Raw genomic sequence first — 13105 nt, forward strand, 5'->3', positions numbered from 1 at the left:
CTTAAGTGTGGAAATCCTAGTGACCTAGTGTAGGGTCGGTGCATATCAGGCTGCGTGGTTTGCACATAGCAAATCCCGACTGCTACAATATTATATATCATAACTACATTCTGGTTTTAGGTGACAGCAAGTGGTTATTGTGACAAGAATACGTCATGAATTTCTAATTAAAAATGGTAACATTCCTATTACCTTCAAGCAGACATTCCCACAGTCACACTTGTGTATTGCTATCATTACAGAGAGCAAGCGGTGAATAACAGCTTTGTACCAATACCTGTATAATATTAAAAGGTTCAAATCGATACTGGCCAAATACATGGCAAATTTAATATACTCCAGGATTTAAAGCTCCTTGAACTATAAGTTAATTCGGATAACGAATGAATGAATGAATGTATGAATGAATGTAACTTACTTTATCCTCGCGTGGCCAGAAAACGACAGTCGTTATAACACGGGTGTGCACCTCGCGCCAGCTTACGAGTTACCAAGTATGTTACTTTGTGGGTGATTATTTTTTTGGGATTTTTATTTTCATTTTTATGTATGGCTGATAATTTGGACAACCCATTAGTGACCACTGGGTTGGAGCAATTGCCGTTAAGTGTCTTGCTCAAGGACACATACGTCCACAATGGTAGCAGCGACGAGCCTTGAACCCATTACCTCTGGGTTAGAGGCAGGCGCGCTGATCACTACGCCACGGCGCCGGACATAACGAAGCAGTTAACTTTAATTAATCTGGGTTTAAATTGTTTTATATCTACAGAAACCTCGTTAAAATATGATCGAGATTCTAGAACACCATTCCATTGGGTATCGCCTGAATTTCAGCTTTAAATATATTTAGTCTATAGTTCGGCCTAATAGCGAGTGCCCAGCATGAAAAAAAGGGGAGGCTACGTCACAAGGTTTTGAGTTCGGGCTCAGCACATTCCCAACATTTACAGATATTAATGAAAAAATAATGCCAAAGAACGGAAACGTCAGTATTTAACAATGTAACCTGTACAGTCATCACCTAAACACAATTTAATAAATTAAATGTATTTACCCGTAACCTTGACGCCATTAAAAAAGGCAAGTTTCGGATTGTTTCTTTGAAGAGATTGTGTTTTTTGGTTTCAAACTACTTCCTAGAATTCCCTGACAATATCGGCCACAAAATATTTCCTATAACTTCCGAAAACCGCTTAAAAACGCAGGAACAATAAAAGCGCGGGAAACAAAACAGCTGATCGTCAAGTCGGGAGATGATTGGTCAAAATGTAATCTCGAAGCAGCCTTAACGTAGTTGACGATAGAAAACAAAACAGCAATTGTAAAAAAAGATTGCCAACGATAGCTTAGTTGGAAGGTCGTTAGGTGAATAAGGGGCATCTCCGGGTGTGGGCGAACCACCAACCTCTTGGTTAATTTGTAGTTACAAGCGTTTTTCAGCATAAGCGCATATTATCTCGATTGCAAATCACTTTATTTCCTACACAATTCGATTTAGGCAGAGCAAATATTAAAATTTTCTTAAATGTTTGAAAATTGTTATTTTTTTATAGAAAATGCAATAAATATGTAAAAACATGCAACTCTAGGCAAAGCATTCGCTTGGAGACTTCAAATTACAAGGGTCGTGTTCATGTTAACCAGTCCAGCACAATCAACGCCACACTAAGGATCATAAAGAGACTCCCCAACACAACCAACGCCCAGGCCTGCAGAAGATTATTAATTAGTTACCAAAGTTACCGATGCTGAATATAAGCTTACAATCTTCCTTCTGCCGCTGTATTCAGATCGTACTGAAGGCGTGGCGTCCTTGCCGGTAAGTCGGATAAAGAAGGCACTCGGGAAGATGGCAAGTAGCGACGCAGACGAAGTGGCGCCTGAAATATTAGGATATAATTAAAGTGAAAACAATGATAAGTTTAATGACACAAGACATATGGCTCATATATAACACAGGAAACAAAGTTAAATAACCTACCTATCATATTTATGAAGATAATTATATAAGTTTAGATACCTAATACGATGAATATGCATAATCATCTTTAAGCATGGATTTGTAGCCTATGCTGCATTTATATTCACCATAGAACATGTATTTATATCAGCAGCTGACCTGCTATGCCGAAGATGTCTCTGATGTTTGGAACGAATAGAACGAACACAACTGAAACCGACAACACCCCTACCATAACTAAGATATGTCTCCACCAGAAAAACTGATCCGGGTTGGGAAACATTGATAGAATAATTGTTTTTCTTGCCTGGACAAAAGGTTGTGCTACTTAAAATATATGAGTTACGAATACTATTAAGAACACACGTCTTTAATTTAACCGAGAGAATCATAAAAATCGTTTCAAAGTTTTTGTTTAAATTGTTGCAACCAGCATATTGTTAAACCGGATCACTAGTTGTTGAAGCCAATAATATCGCTTGCGTAGAATCTATTTTCAAATGTGCGCGGCACGATGACTTGTCCAAGCACCGCTGAAGGCGAAATACCGTAGTAGTAAAATTAGTGGTGTCGCGTCTCTTCTTACCGGATAATGTAGTAATGGCACGGAAAGCATTACACAGATGATGACCATCAGCCTTGATATTACGATGAGGGGATCGTCAGGGTTGTACAAACTATATGTGAGTAGTAGCTCAGATTCAACGCGATCTAAACACAACTTGTTATACTCATTCCATATTAAAGTATTTGTACTTACTGTAGAATGTAAGATATCCCAACGTTGCCGAAGTAAGATACAATAGTAGGACGTTAAGGATAGAAATGGCCGCCACTTTCTGCATTCGAGGTAAACTGGGTCTATATACGAAAATATTTTGATAATGCTGAAGTTTTAAACATGAGTGACTTACTTTCGTAGTTCGGCGTAGATTGGCAGCATCGATGCGTGGCACATGAAGGAAAAAAACATGGTCGGTACGGCGTAAGCGGACTGTCATAAAAACAAATTAAATTACAGGAATTCTAAAATTGATCTACGAAGAAAATAAGATGTTGCCCACCCTTTTGTTTAGGTTAACGACTTTCGCCGAGCAATATTGTTCTTCATTGTAAGTACGGTTGGCCAATGCTGAATGGGTGTTGTTGAGAGGAAGGGGACATGGGATGGAAAACTTCTTCGCTATTACAGTGACCGTAAACAACATCATACAAAACATACCGAAGGCGCTGGAATAACCAAGAAACTCTAAAAACACGAAGATTAATTCATCGAATCGCGCCTGATTATTCTGTACATTATCATATGTTATGAAAACATTAAACCCGATGCATGATAAGCCACATTTTTCACAGAACCTCGTGTTAAATCATGAATTAAATGACCAGCGGTGTGATAAACGCTGTATGATTGTATTTAAATAATTCAAAATAAATTGATGTGTTTACGAAATAAAGCTACGCATAGATGTAGGTTCATATTTCACGGTTCATTCACATCTGGTACGACAACACAACCGCTATTGTTTGGGAGTAATTGATATTTTATCTTTTCTATTAAATCTACTGCGCACCAACAGGATGATAAGACGCTTCATCGGCGTTTACAACATGTGTGCTAACAAGTGTATACAGTAGTTTGGGGGAAGATGGGACACCTTTTAACTCGATTTTCCCGACCCATTTATTAGTAAACAAAGAACATACAAATAATTACGAAACTATATCCTCACGACTTCGGTAGACCGTTGTTAATTGTTTAAAACACGGTCAGGATAGTTTGATATTATGTGTTAAAGGTGTCCCATCTTTCCCCACCTTACTATATACTAAATGATTCGTCATCGATGTTTTATATTTAGTTGTGGAGCGGCAAATTATAAGTTTAATTTCTAATTAAGCTAAATTAAAACTAATTACAATAATTAAATTGCAAGCGAATTAAAACCGATGCCCGACACGATACATTCATCAGTTTTAACCGTGGAAAAACATGACTTACTAATATCTTTCATTGTAGAAAGTGGGACAATCACCCCGACGACCACAATCAACATCAAAAAGTTTCCGTTCAAATAAAACGGAAGGTCTTCATCTCTATGGAAACACGTGGCTAATATGAAATAACTGGTTAGGCAGCCGATGTTAAAACTTACGGTTTTTCCTCGTAGCTCACAAAAACCTTGATGACCTCAGGCAGTTCATTCTTCATGATGAAAACATACGAGCATATGGCTGGGGATAAACATAAAGATAACTAATGCGGATAAAACAATTTAATTCACACGTTGTCCTTTGCCATAAAAAATAATTAAACAAAATGTTCAAGTTTTAAATATTCCACAACACGCAAACTCACCTCCCATGCAATGAAACACTATCATGATAGAAGTAATAAACTTCCCCTTCTTGCCGAACGATTGTTGAGCCAAACCCTCGTAAGTTTTCACTCCAGTGATTCTACTCAGATGTAGCAAAAGACTGATAGTGAACAAAGCAAGACACGCAGTGCTCACCAACATTAAACTATATGGGAACAAAACATAAGTTAACAAGATTCCAGCCATCACTATACACAGTAAATATTGACAAACGTACACGAATGGGAGAACTCCAATATTCTTCTGCGCTTCTGCCAGCCCAAGTATTCCGCTCCCCAAGATGGCGTTCATGAGGTTAAACACAGATAACGCTGACGATAGATGATCCTAAACCAAGAGGGTTCTTGTTTCAACATTTAACGTATTATTACACAAACCTTGTAAGTAAGTTTATCCGCTTCTTCTGATATATTGAGAGGCGCGAATGAGTTCAAAGGGTCAAGTTCAGGAACCCCATCATCTTCTTCATCCAGGTTGTCCTGTTGTTCTGGTGGAGGAGATTCATCCAAAACCTTACGATAATCTTGTTGGAAATCGCCCATCTCACAACTACTGGCCTTATTTTTACCTTAGTGGTCTATTTATTTAAATATTTACACGTCTTCTCAATTACCTATTGAATAAATTCAATATGATTGAAGTTACCGCGAGCGCAGCTTAAGCGCCAAACTATAACTTTACTCGTCACCTGCTGGTACAAGCAATGCGTGGCCGAAAGCGTCCTAGTCTTGTTTAAAGCAGATTTGCCGGAAATTTGATACAAGAGTAATTTCGCCTCCGGTCATACGCCTGTTATGAAATGTGATCGTCGGACATCAGTTTAAGATGTCTGGTATGCTGCGTTGATTGGTTAAGTAGGAAGGCGTGTCATTCTTACACTGTGGAAGCATCGACGTTGGTGGGGTGAGGGCCGTTTAAACGTAATAGGAGGTCGAATCAAAATCCCATAGAAAATTTCTAAAAATAATATCCAGCGTAGGTTTAACCTGATCGTGTTACACGACAACACTTGTAAATAATCCTTTGTGTTGTCGATCTTTTTAATTAACTGCAGAATAAGAAAGGAAACATAAGCCAGATATTTGAATCTCGAACTTCCTTACAACTTAATGTATAGTAGGGTAGGGGAGGATGGGACACATTTTACTTACTTAGAAACTCGCGCACTTAGAAATAAATGACATGAACTAAAAATCCGCAACATTTGACGTCATACCAACATATCTGAATACATTGGATGCTGCTTTAACAATGAACACCATCAACAAATGAATAACATTTAGATTCAATCGTGCCCATTTGGCGAATTAAAATATATGCTCTTGTACATTAGATACGACTTTATAATACAATATAATCGCTGACTAAGATTTCCCCACAGAGCTGCCAAAGTTGCTCCAAACCAGCTTTAGTCGCGAACTAATTGACGCAGCCATTTCTACCAAACTTGAATCTCCTGTGTCCCCATGACTCTCAAGGTTAACTAGTTCGCTGTCGATTTCCGACGACTCGATTTTGTGTCGTTTTCGGATTTCTTCGCGGATTTTCGCGCGTTCGGTTCTTCGTTGCAGCTGTTGTTCCAGCATTTGTTCTCTGTGACAATTAATTCAAAACAACATTTGTTTGCACATTAGTTTATCTAGAATAACGATATTTAACTGTCACGACACAATCAAGTAAGAAACCTTTTTTCTTTCCGCATTTCTTCAATATGAGTTTGATCCTCCGCACAATTATTTTCCCTCTCGGTATTTTCACTTTTTCCTTTTCCTTCTTCGTTCCCAGAAAACATTTTCAATTGCTTTTCCACCTGTCAAAAAAACGAACTAATATAACTTTTCCGACAAAGTGGTTGCCGCGACTGACTCTAACCCAGAGGTGCAAGGATAAATAAGTTACATAGCCTACATGGTAACTCGAAAGCGGGAATAAGGTGTATTGAACAGAACACCTGTGTTATAACGACTGTTGTTGCCCCACCATACGAGGATAAATAAGTTACATTCAAGTCCAATTATTTTCCATTACACGCGACACACTAATATCAAAGGACACGATTAAGTGAATTCCTAAAACCATGATCATTAAAATGACTCTCGTGCTGCTTCTAAAACTTGGCAAATAATTTTAAATAAAAGTTTGTCGGTTTAAATTCTAACTAAGATACAGCCAACACATAACTATTGTCGTCACCTTTCTTTTCAACAAACGTTTTCCAACTATTTCCATCTTGAGTATTCCAATGTCGCTCCACCTTCCACTCAAAACAACTTATTCCAGCTAATCGTTGCTTATATGCTCTCTGTTGTGAAAACCTCGTGTAATAAGATTAAAATAAACTGCCTGCCTAATGCAGATTAGAAATACCCTTCGTATGATCGCCATATATTGTGCTGAGAGAAAAACAATTGAATATAAATTATTGATCGGCAAGCTTCTTTGCTTTAATTATAAAGATGTGAACCACGCAACCATTCGTCCCTAAGGTGTTTTACAAACCAATCTGGCACTTTACTCTTGTCATAATCGCCGAGCAGAATTGGCAAGTATTTATATGATGATCACATTTACATCATTAATATAAAGCACTGTCATTGATTTTTTTAACAAAGGCTTATTCGTCTCATACAAAGTGTTTTCGATTCTCAGACTGCGCTGATTTATCCTCACGGACATCTGAAAATTAAATATTTGGCCAGACGGTCCGCACAAATATTGTATTAAGCACAACAGCGTTGTAAAACAGGCTGCATCTTCTCATCATTTGTGAATCGGCTGAAAGAAACTTTTCAGCCGAAAAACAAAACAATAATTTCGCCAATAATAAGATGTCGATTTGATTTTTCTCGGTTAGAAATATTGCGCAACAACATATTTATGGCAGATAATCAATAACACCGGTGGCCGCTGGCTCGGAAGGACCAGGTGGTGATGACGTAGTACGTGATGACGTATTACATAATAAAGTTACGTTCAACACACCGTCAACAAATAAAGCATGAATCTCAATCTCTTACAACAATATAAGTTTAAGATCCCAATAATCTTAAACGACCCGGAAGCTGCAGCCACGGTATGACGTATTAAATCGGTAATGCAGGACGAGATGAATATTGAATTGTCGCAACTTTCTATATTTTCGTGTTGGAAACGTTCGCGTTATTGAACATTAATCGTATAACGATAACCCGATGTTTATAATGGTCAACTCCCAGTGACTTTATCAAATGAAACAGTTTCCCAATAGCAATACATTTAAGTTCACGTAACAAAGCATTCGCTCCATAATCAATGAGTTGTTCAAGGAACAAACACATTGTAACCACCACTATGTATGTATGGAGCAATATTAGCAAAAGTACGTTTTATTGAAGCTGCTGATTGGCAGCGTTGCAACAGCAGTGAACATTGTAATAATACTGATCATCGATAAAACAAGATTTGTTTTCATTGATGACGCACAAGAACATAATTATACATGTACATGGTTGGTATATGATAGAAATAAAAATACGTGCCCATAAAAAAATATCATTTGATTAAATTGAAATTGTGCAATAATCCAAATCCTGTTTTAATTCACATGTTATTTTTTCAAGTCAACTTTATGCTGGCCAAGGGAAAAATGGAAAGAAAAATCATGTCTGTCGCGGCAAATTAAACCACAAACATTGCATTTGTAAGCGTGGCCCACAGAATGGCAAGCCATGTGTAAGCCGTACATTATATTATCGGGAAATATTATTCCACAATGTGAACATTCCCATTTGCTTTCAACTTTAGTTTCATCTTCAAGCACCAATGGCTCCTCAATGTTCACGCTTGCGATTGATCGAGCACTCAATGAACGAGATCTTTTTGAAACAACTTCATTATTTGCGTCGGATGGGGTGGCTGACTGCGGCGAAACGATTCGGCAATCTGAAGTATTAGATTCGTCAGCAGAAACGATTTGTTGAAGGTCGGATGATTGGGATGGAAAAGCAAAGCACGTTGGAGTGGGTTCCGATGAACTTTCAACCACGTGTGGGCGCTCTTGTTTTACCAAGATTGGCGTGCTGTCGGTTGATGAGACAGATGCGAGGTCGGACGACTTGCGACGATACATCGCCTTCTCAGGTGGTAAACAATCCTGCGTTGACGCGCATGTGGTTATTATGGGCCATCGTTGGTGCAAGTTAGATGATGAGATCGCGTTTGGTTGTTGGTTGAACTGATGGGTTGGAACGCTACGTTGCCACAAGACACGATTCGGAGATTTTCTTATTTCAGGCGGCTGAAAGGATTCGTTCTGGGTTGGTATAGCGGGCACTTTGTACCCAAACCCAGGTGTATCGAGTACATTGGCAGGTTGACCTAATGTCGCTGCTTGATCGTTAGAATGTCCAAAGAATGAATTAAATGTGTTATCTGCTGTTGCTGCAAACTCCTTGGTCATCGGCATGGTTAAAGTCGGCCTCGGTGTCATTCGTTTCTTGAATCCAACTTTATGACTCAGCAGTTTGTGACGTTGTAGCATCCGACTGTCTGAGCATCTGAATATAATTTAGAATAAAAAATTTTCCAGCAATTTTCAGTGGTAATGGTAGCAGAACGGATACCAAGCAACAAACCTAAAACTGCATAAATTACACTTTGCTTGTTTGTTGGAATGTGTTAAAAGATGGCATTTCAAATGATGTTTTAACTTGAAGTGTTTGTTACACAAAGCGCATTTCCATGGTCGCTCATCTAAATATAAATGATGGAGGTTACAATGTTGTAGAACACGAATAAGTTGAATAGCAAAGACAAATGAAGTTGTTCTGTGTGTAACAATATAACTTGCGGTGTTGTCTTCTTACTAATCCTTAGAAATGTTGAATACTATTCGTTACTAAAGAAATTATATCTTTGGAACATTTCTATCAATACAAATATTTATTTTACTTTTTCCATGTACAATATCTTTGTGTTAACTATCATATTTTGTTTATGTCAGTTGGAACAAAACCAAACTGACTTGTAAAGACTGAGTTTTTTGGTTGCAAACAACTTTGTGACTTTTAATTGACCTTATTCTGCCATTGTGAATATTTTTTAATTTAACACTTTCTATAAAGAACTATTACTTGCGTTCGTTTACCAGAATTTAATTTTCATTTGAGCATGAAGTTGCTGTAATGTGACAATAAACAAATACAAACCCATTATACTTAGTACTTACTAGTGTGGGTTTTGATATGAACAGACAAACTGCTTTTCCATGCCGTTGTAAAAGGGCAATGCGGGCATTTGTTTCTTTCTTTCTCCGAATCCTTAAAACTATTAGATGCTTCTTGTGTTTGCAAGTTAAAAGTTTCAACAAACGAGTTTGAAACAGAACTGTTGTTTAATCCAAATGTGGAGACGTCGTTGGTTTGTTGCATTGTATGTTTTAAAACAAAAACATTTTTAATTATCCCCCGAAAAGAATGAAACAAACACACAAATCTGCAACTTAACAGCGAATTATTTATAATCTGAACGCTTTCAAACAAAATTTCGCATCAAAACATTAAAACAAAAAATAAATTTTCTTCTGTTGTAAACATTTTCACACAGACATCTCATAAAAAAGAGAAAATAAGCAAAGTTCATAAAAATCACAAGGAAGGGAAAATGTAATGGGTACGTAAACTTATAATAGAGAATTTGTCACTTGCCAAGTGTAGAACTAACACTATGTAACAATTTACCACTATTGCATCATTGCACGAATCTTCTACATGGCAATTACCGTCTAATTAAACAGATAAATTTCAAGATTGCCTCAATTGCCACCATATTGAATGAACTAATGCAGTTAATTTATCCTCGTATGGCGAGGCAACAACAGTTCTGTTCCATACACCTCGTATCCGCTTACGAGTTACCATGTATGTAACTTTGTCGTATTTGTTTTTGAGCACGGTAGTGGTCATATAGATCCTTTTTCGCCGAACAGTTGTTCTTGGCTTTGTTGTTGTTGTTGCTGATTACGCAGCCGCCACAATATGAATAATATTAACTTCTAACATTACCTATAATACTGCGTGATTACGGTTTATCCAAATTCACAAAAGCAAACGTCTTTAAGCGACGACAAGGTTAACTATAGTGTAAGTTTACATGTCAACACATGGTACAGGAGTTGTACAAAGCGTATTTACACATATTCTTTACCAAACTTTCATTCCTTATACGTCTTAAGTTTAATGAGTTTTAATACACGACTAAATGCATTCTATCTACTCCTCCACAGTCACCAATGGCGACTGAAACTCGCTTTGTTGGTTACTTTTGGTTTGTTTTTGATCGATCTCAGTCGACCATTGTAGTGATAGGGGTAATTAATACTATGCTAATTAGTTTATACCGTGCTCATGCATTAGATCTGTGTAATCTATTGTTTAGTTGTTGATCGCGATACGAATGCATTTAATAAGTAGACTTGTCCGTATGATAATAATAACAACGTTATTATATCGAGTTCATTCGCAGAAATAGAGTCGGTTAATAAAGAATCACAAATAAGCAAATACTGGTTTGACTTCGTTTATTTACATCTGTACATGGCAAGCAAAACATCGCATGTCACAGTGATTGGTTGCCAAAGAAAAGATGCAGAAGATAATTATTTAAAGCTAATTTATCCAAACGTTGTCCCGTAAAGCCGTTTAAAGCAAAGATCTGCAAGGGAAAGTTTCAGTTAAACAGCTACGGATTAAAGTTGATAAACAACTGACCCAGTTGAATCCTTTGTATCACGTGCCTTGGATCTCATCTTGTTAAGTTGCGATTCTGCCATCTCTGCTCGCTCTTCTGCATCGTCCAATTCGTGCTGGAGTTTGCGGTATTTGCTCAAGTTTGTGTTGGCTTGTTCCTCCTATAACGAACAAACATGAATTAAGACATTAAATAGAATCGCATGTCTAATGTCTTCAATTTACCGCTTCCTCGGCTTGTCGCTTGTATGTTTTCACTTTGATCTGGAGTTTATCAACAAGATCCTGGATGCGTGTTAAGTTCTTCTTGTCTTTTTCACCCTGGTACGTCACTTCCTTCAATCGTCGTTCTACTTTTCGTTGGATTTTAACTGAGTCACCTTTGCGACGCTGCTCCGAGTCAAGTTCGTTCTCAAGTTCACGAATCTGAACCAAGCGAACGTTATGAACTATATTTGTTCACGAGTATACCGCGTATATAACGATGCAGTTAAGCTCACTCTGGTCTCAAGTTTTTGCACTTGTTTCTTGCCTCCCTTCAGTGCGATGTTTTCAGCTTCATCAAGTCGTTGTTGAAGATCTTTAACGGTTTGTTCCATGTTCTTCTTCATTCGCTCCAAATGAGATGACAGATCTTGCTCTTTCTTCAATTCTTCGGCCATGGTAGCAGCCTATGTCGAGAATAAAAGTTTTAATTTGTTTCCTTATCTTATAAACTACAAGGCGATGTATACTTACATCAACGATCGCCTTTTAGCTTTGTCTTCAGCATTCCTTTTTTCTTGAATTGATTCCTCAACCTCTCCTTGCATGGTTTGAAGTTCTCCTTCCAACTTTCGCTTCTGGTTGATAAGAGCGGTGTTTTGTGTGAGGAGTAGATTAGAACGTTCGCTGCTTTCAAGAAGTTCGGTCTCAGCCAACTTGCGTCCTCTTTCTGCTTGATTAGTTCTCCTTTTGCATGAGCCTCAGCTTTGTCCTGGAACCAAACATACTTCTTGCCTAAAAGTTTTCATTTACACAGAATGCTCTCTGGAACTAGACAGACAATCCTAACGAACTTACCGTCCGGTGTCTGAGTTTGGTTTTTAATAATTTTCTCTCGGCTTAGCCGGAGGTACTGGGCTGCATCTTGGCATGCTTCATAATCGAACGACATCTTGGCAAAGTAATTATGGGAATTCTAGCAGGAAATCTAAAATAAATATTATTAATAATTTGTGGAAAAAAAGATATTAAACATACTTTATAAATGTAGTCACTGTGCCTGAGATCGCACAAAACAATTGTAATTCAAACACTTCATGTTACTTGTTTTATAAAGCCAACTCATTGTCACCTACCATGTCTAAACGCAGCTGCAATTCTGTTAAAACCATCAACGCCATCGCCGCTCTCCAGCAAAGTATTGAATGAATTGCAATATCTGTAAAACAAATATATGCTATTTAATATTAGAATGACTTGGTAAAATTTGTGTGATATTCTTAGATCTATATTTAAGCAAAACATTAAAAACTTAACTATGCATGTTACGGTGGTTTACGCCAACGAAATGTAAATAACTCGTATGTTTGCCATTGGGGGTTTTATGCAAAACACACGTCATCCATACCGCCTGTACGTCATTTCCTGGAACTTTCCAGAAGCTTTGGGTCTTTAAATAAAGCGGCAACATTCCAGTAACCGCGAAAAAACAATATAACATGGCGACACAGGATGTTCAGAGTATTGTATCAACTGAGTGTAATTTAACGCGGCATCATTTGAAGTAAAACATAATTATGTAGATTGCGTAATTAGTTTGGTAGTTTACTGTCATGCTGAATTGTAATGCAGTTTTGATATGTATATTGAAACAAAATTTAACATCGGTTTACAATTGTGGTTAATATCCATTTGTAAATCATTTTATTTGTAAACAGCTTTTAGGCAAACGCCGTTACTCGATAATTCAAGCGGAAATATAGAAATATTTTTGGTTATAGGCAATTGCTAGAATCCCCGGTAAATGAAGCGACAACAGTTGGCAATTATCA

At 37.5% G+C, this 13105-nt stretch overlaps 4 protein-coding genes across 6 annotated transcripts; all 4 read right to left on the reverse strand.

Annotated features, from left to right (window-relative positions):
* Window positions 1–437: 437 nt before the first annotated feature.
* On the reverse strand, window positions 438–5032 carry LOC149737317 (sodium-coupled neutral amino acid transporter 3-like). Of its 2 annotated transcripts, XM_089873923.1 has the most exons (12): window positions 4722–5032; window positions 4562–4671; window positions 4323–4489; window positions 4120–4198; window positions 3966–4060; window positions 3028–3212; window positions 2878–2957; window positions 2724–2824; window positions 2550–2674; window positions 2123–2270; window positions 1768–1883; window positions 438–1712 (listed from the first exon to the last, which is right to left on the reverse strand). In XM_089873923.1, exons 1-12 carry the CDS (start codon window positions 4884–4886, stop codon window positions 1635–1637), a joined length of 1449 nt encoding a protein of 482 aa, XP_089730049.1. In that variant the 5' UTR covers window positions 4887–5032; the 3' UTR covers window positions 438–1634. The 2 variants fall into 2 exon arrangements, with proteins under 2 accessions (XP_089730049.1, XP_089730050.1); XM_089873924.1 differs by lacking the exon at window positions 2123–2270 and having other exon boundaries at window positions 1250–1712.
* A 434-nt stretch (window positions 5033–5466) lies between these two features.
* LOC149737318 (uncharacterized) lies at window positions 5467–6750 on the reverse strand. The gene is made up of 3 exons (XM_089873938.1): window positions 6538–6750; window positions 6030–6154; window positions 5467–5937 (listed from the first exon to the last, which is right to left on the reverse strand). The coding sequence occupies exons 1-3, from the start codon at window positions 6571–6573 to the stop codon at window positions 5709–5711; spliced, it is 390 nt and encodes a 129-aa protein (XP_089730064.1). The 5' UTR covers window positions 6574–6750; the 3' UTR covers window positions 5467–5708.
* A 943-nt stretch (window positions 6751–7693) lies between these two features.
* On the reverse strand, window positions 7694–9883 carry LOC149737319 (zinc finger protein Pegasus-like). The gene is made up of 3 exons (XM_089873926.1): window positions 9551–9883; window positions 8958–9075; window positions 7694–8879 (listed from the first exon to the last, which is right to left on the reverse strand). The coding sequence occupies exons 1-3, from the start codon at window positions 9750–9752 to the stop codon at window positions 7931–7933; spliced, it is 1269 nt and encodes a 422-aa protein (XP_089730052.1). The 5' UTR covers window positions 9753–9883; the 3' UTR covers window positions 7694–7930.
* A 1000-nt stretch (window positions 9884–10883) lies between these two features.
* On the reverse strand, window positions 10884–12487 carry LOC149737320 (uncharacterized). 2 transcript variants are annotated; one of them, XM_089873936.1, is made up of 7 exons: window positions 12410–12487; window positions 12132–12261; window positions 11808–12068; window positions 11570–11740; window positions 11295–11495; window positions 11091–11230; window positions 10884–11034 (listed from the first exon to the last, which is right to left on the reverse strand). In XM_089873936.1, exons 4-7 carry the CDS (start codon window positions 11729–11731, stop codon window positions 11022–11024), a joined length of 516 nt encoding a protein of 171 aa, XP_089730062.1. In that variant the 5' UTR covers window positions 11732–11740; window positions 11808–12068; window positions 12132–12261; window positions 12410–12487; the 3' UTR covers window positions 10884–11021. The 2 variants fall into 2 exon arrangements, with proteins under 2 accessions (XP_089730062.1, XP_089730063.1); XM_089873937.1 differs by lacking the exon at window positions 12410–12487 and having other exon boundaries at window positions 11808–12045; window positions 12132–12298.
* Between the last annotated feature and the right edge of the window lie 618 nt (window positions 12488–13105).

Source organism: Ciona robusta, chromosome 3 (assembly GCF_009617815.1).
Source record: "Ciona robusta chromosome 3, ASM961781v2".
Classification (NCBI taxonomy): Eukaryota; Metazoa; Chordata; class Ascidiacea; order Phlebobranchia; family Cionidae; genus Ciona; species Ciona robusta.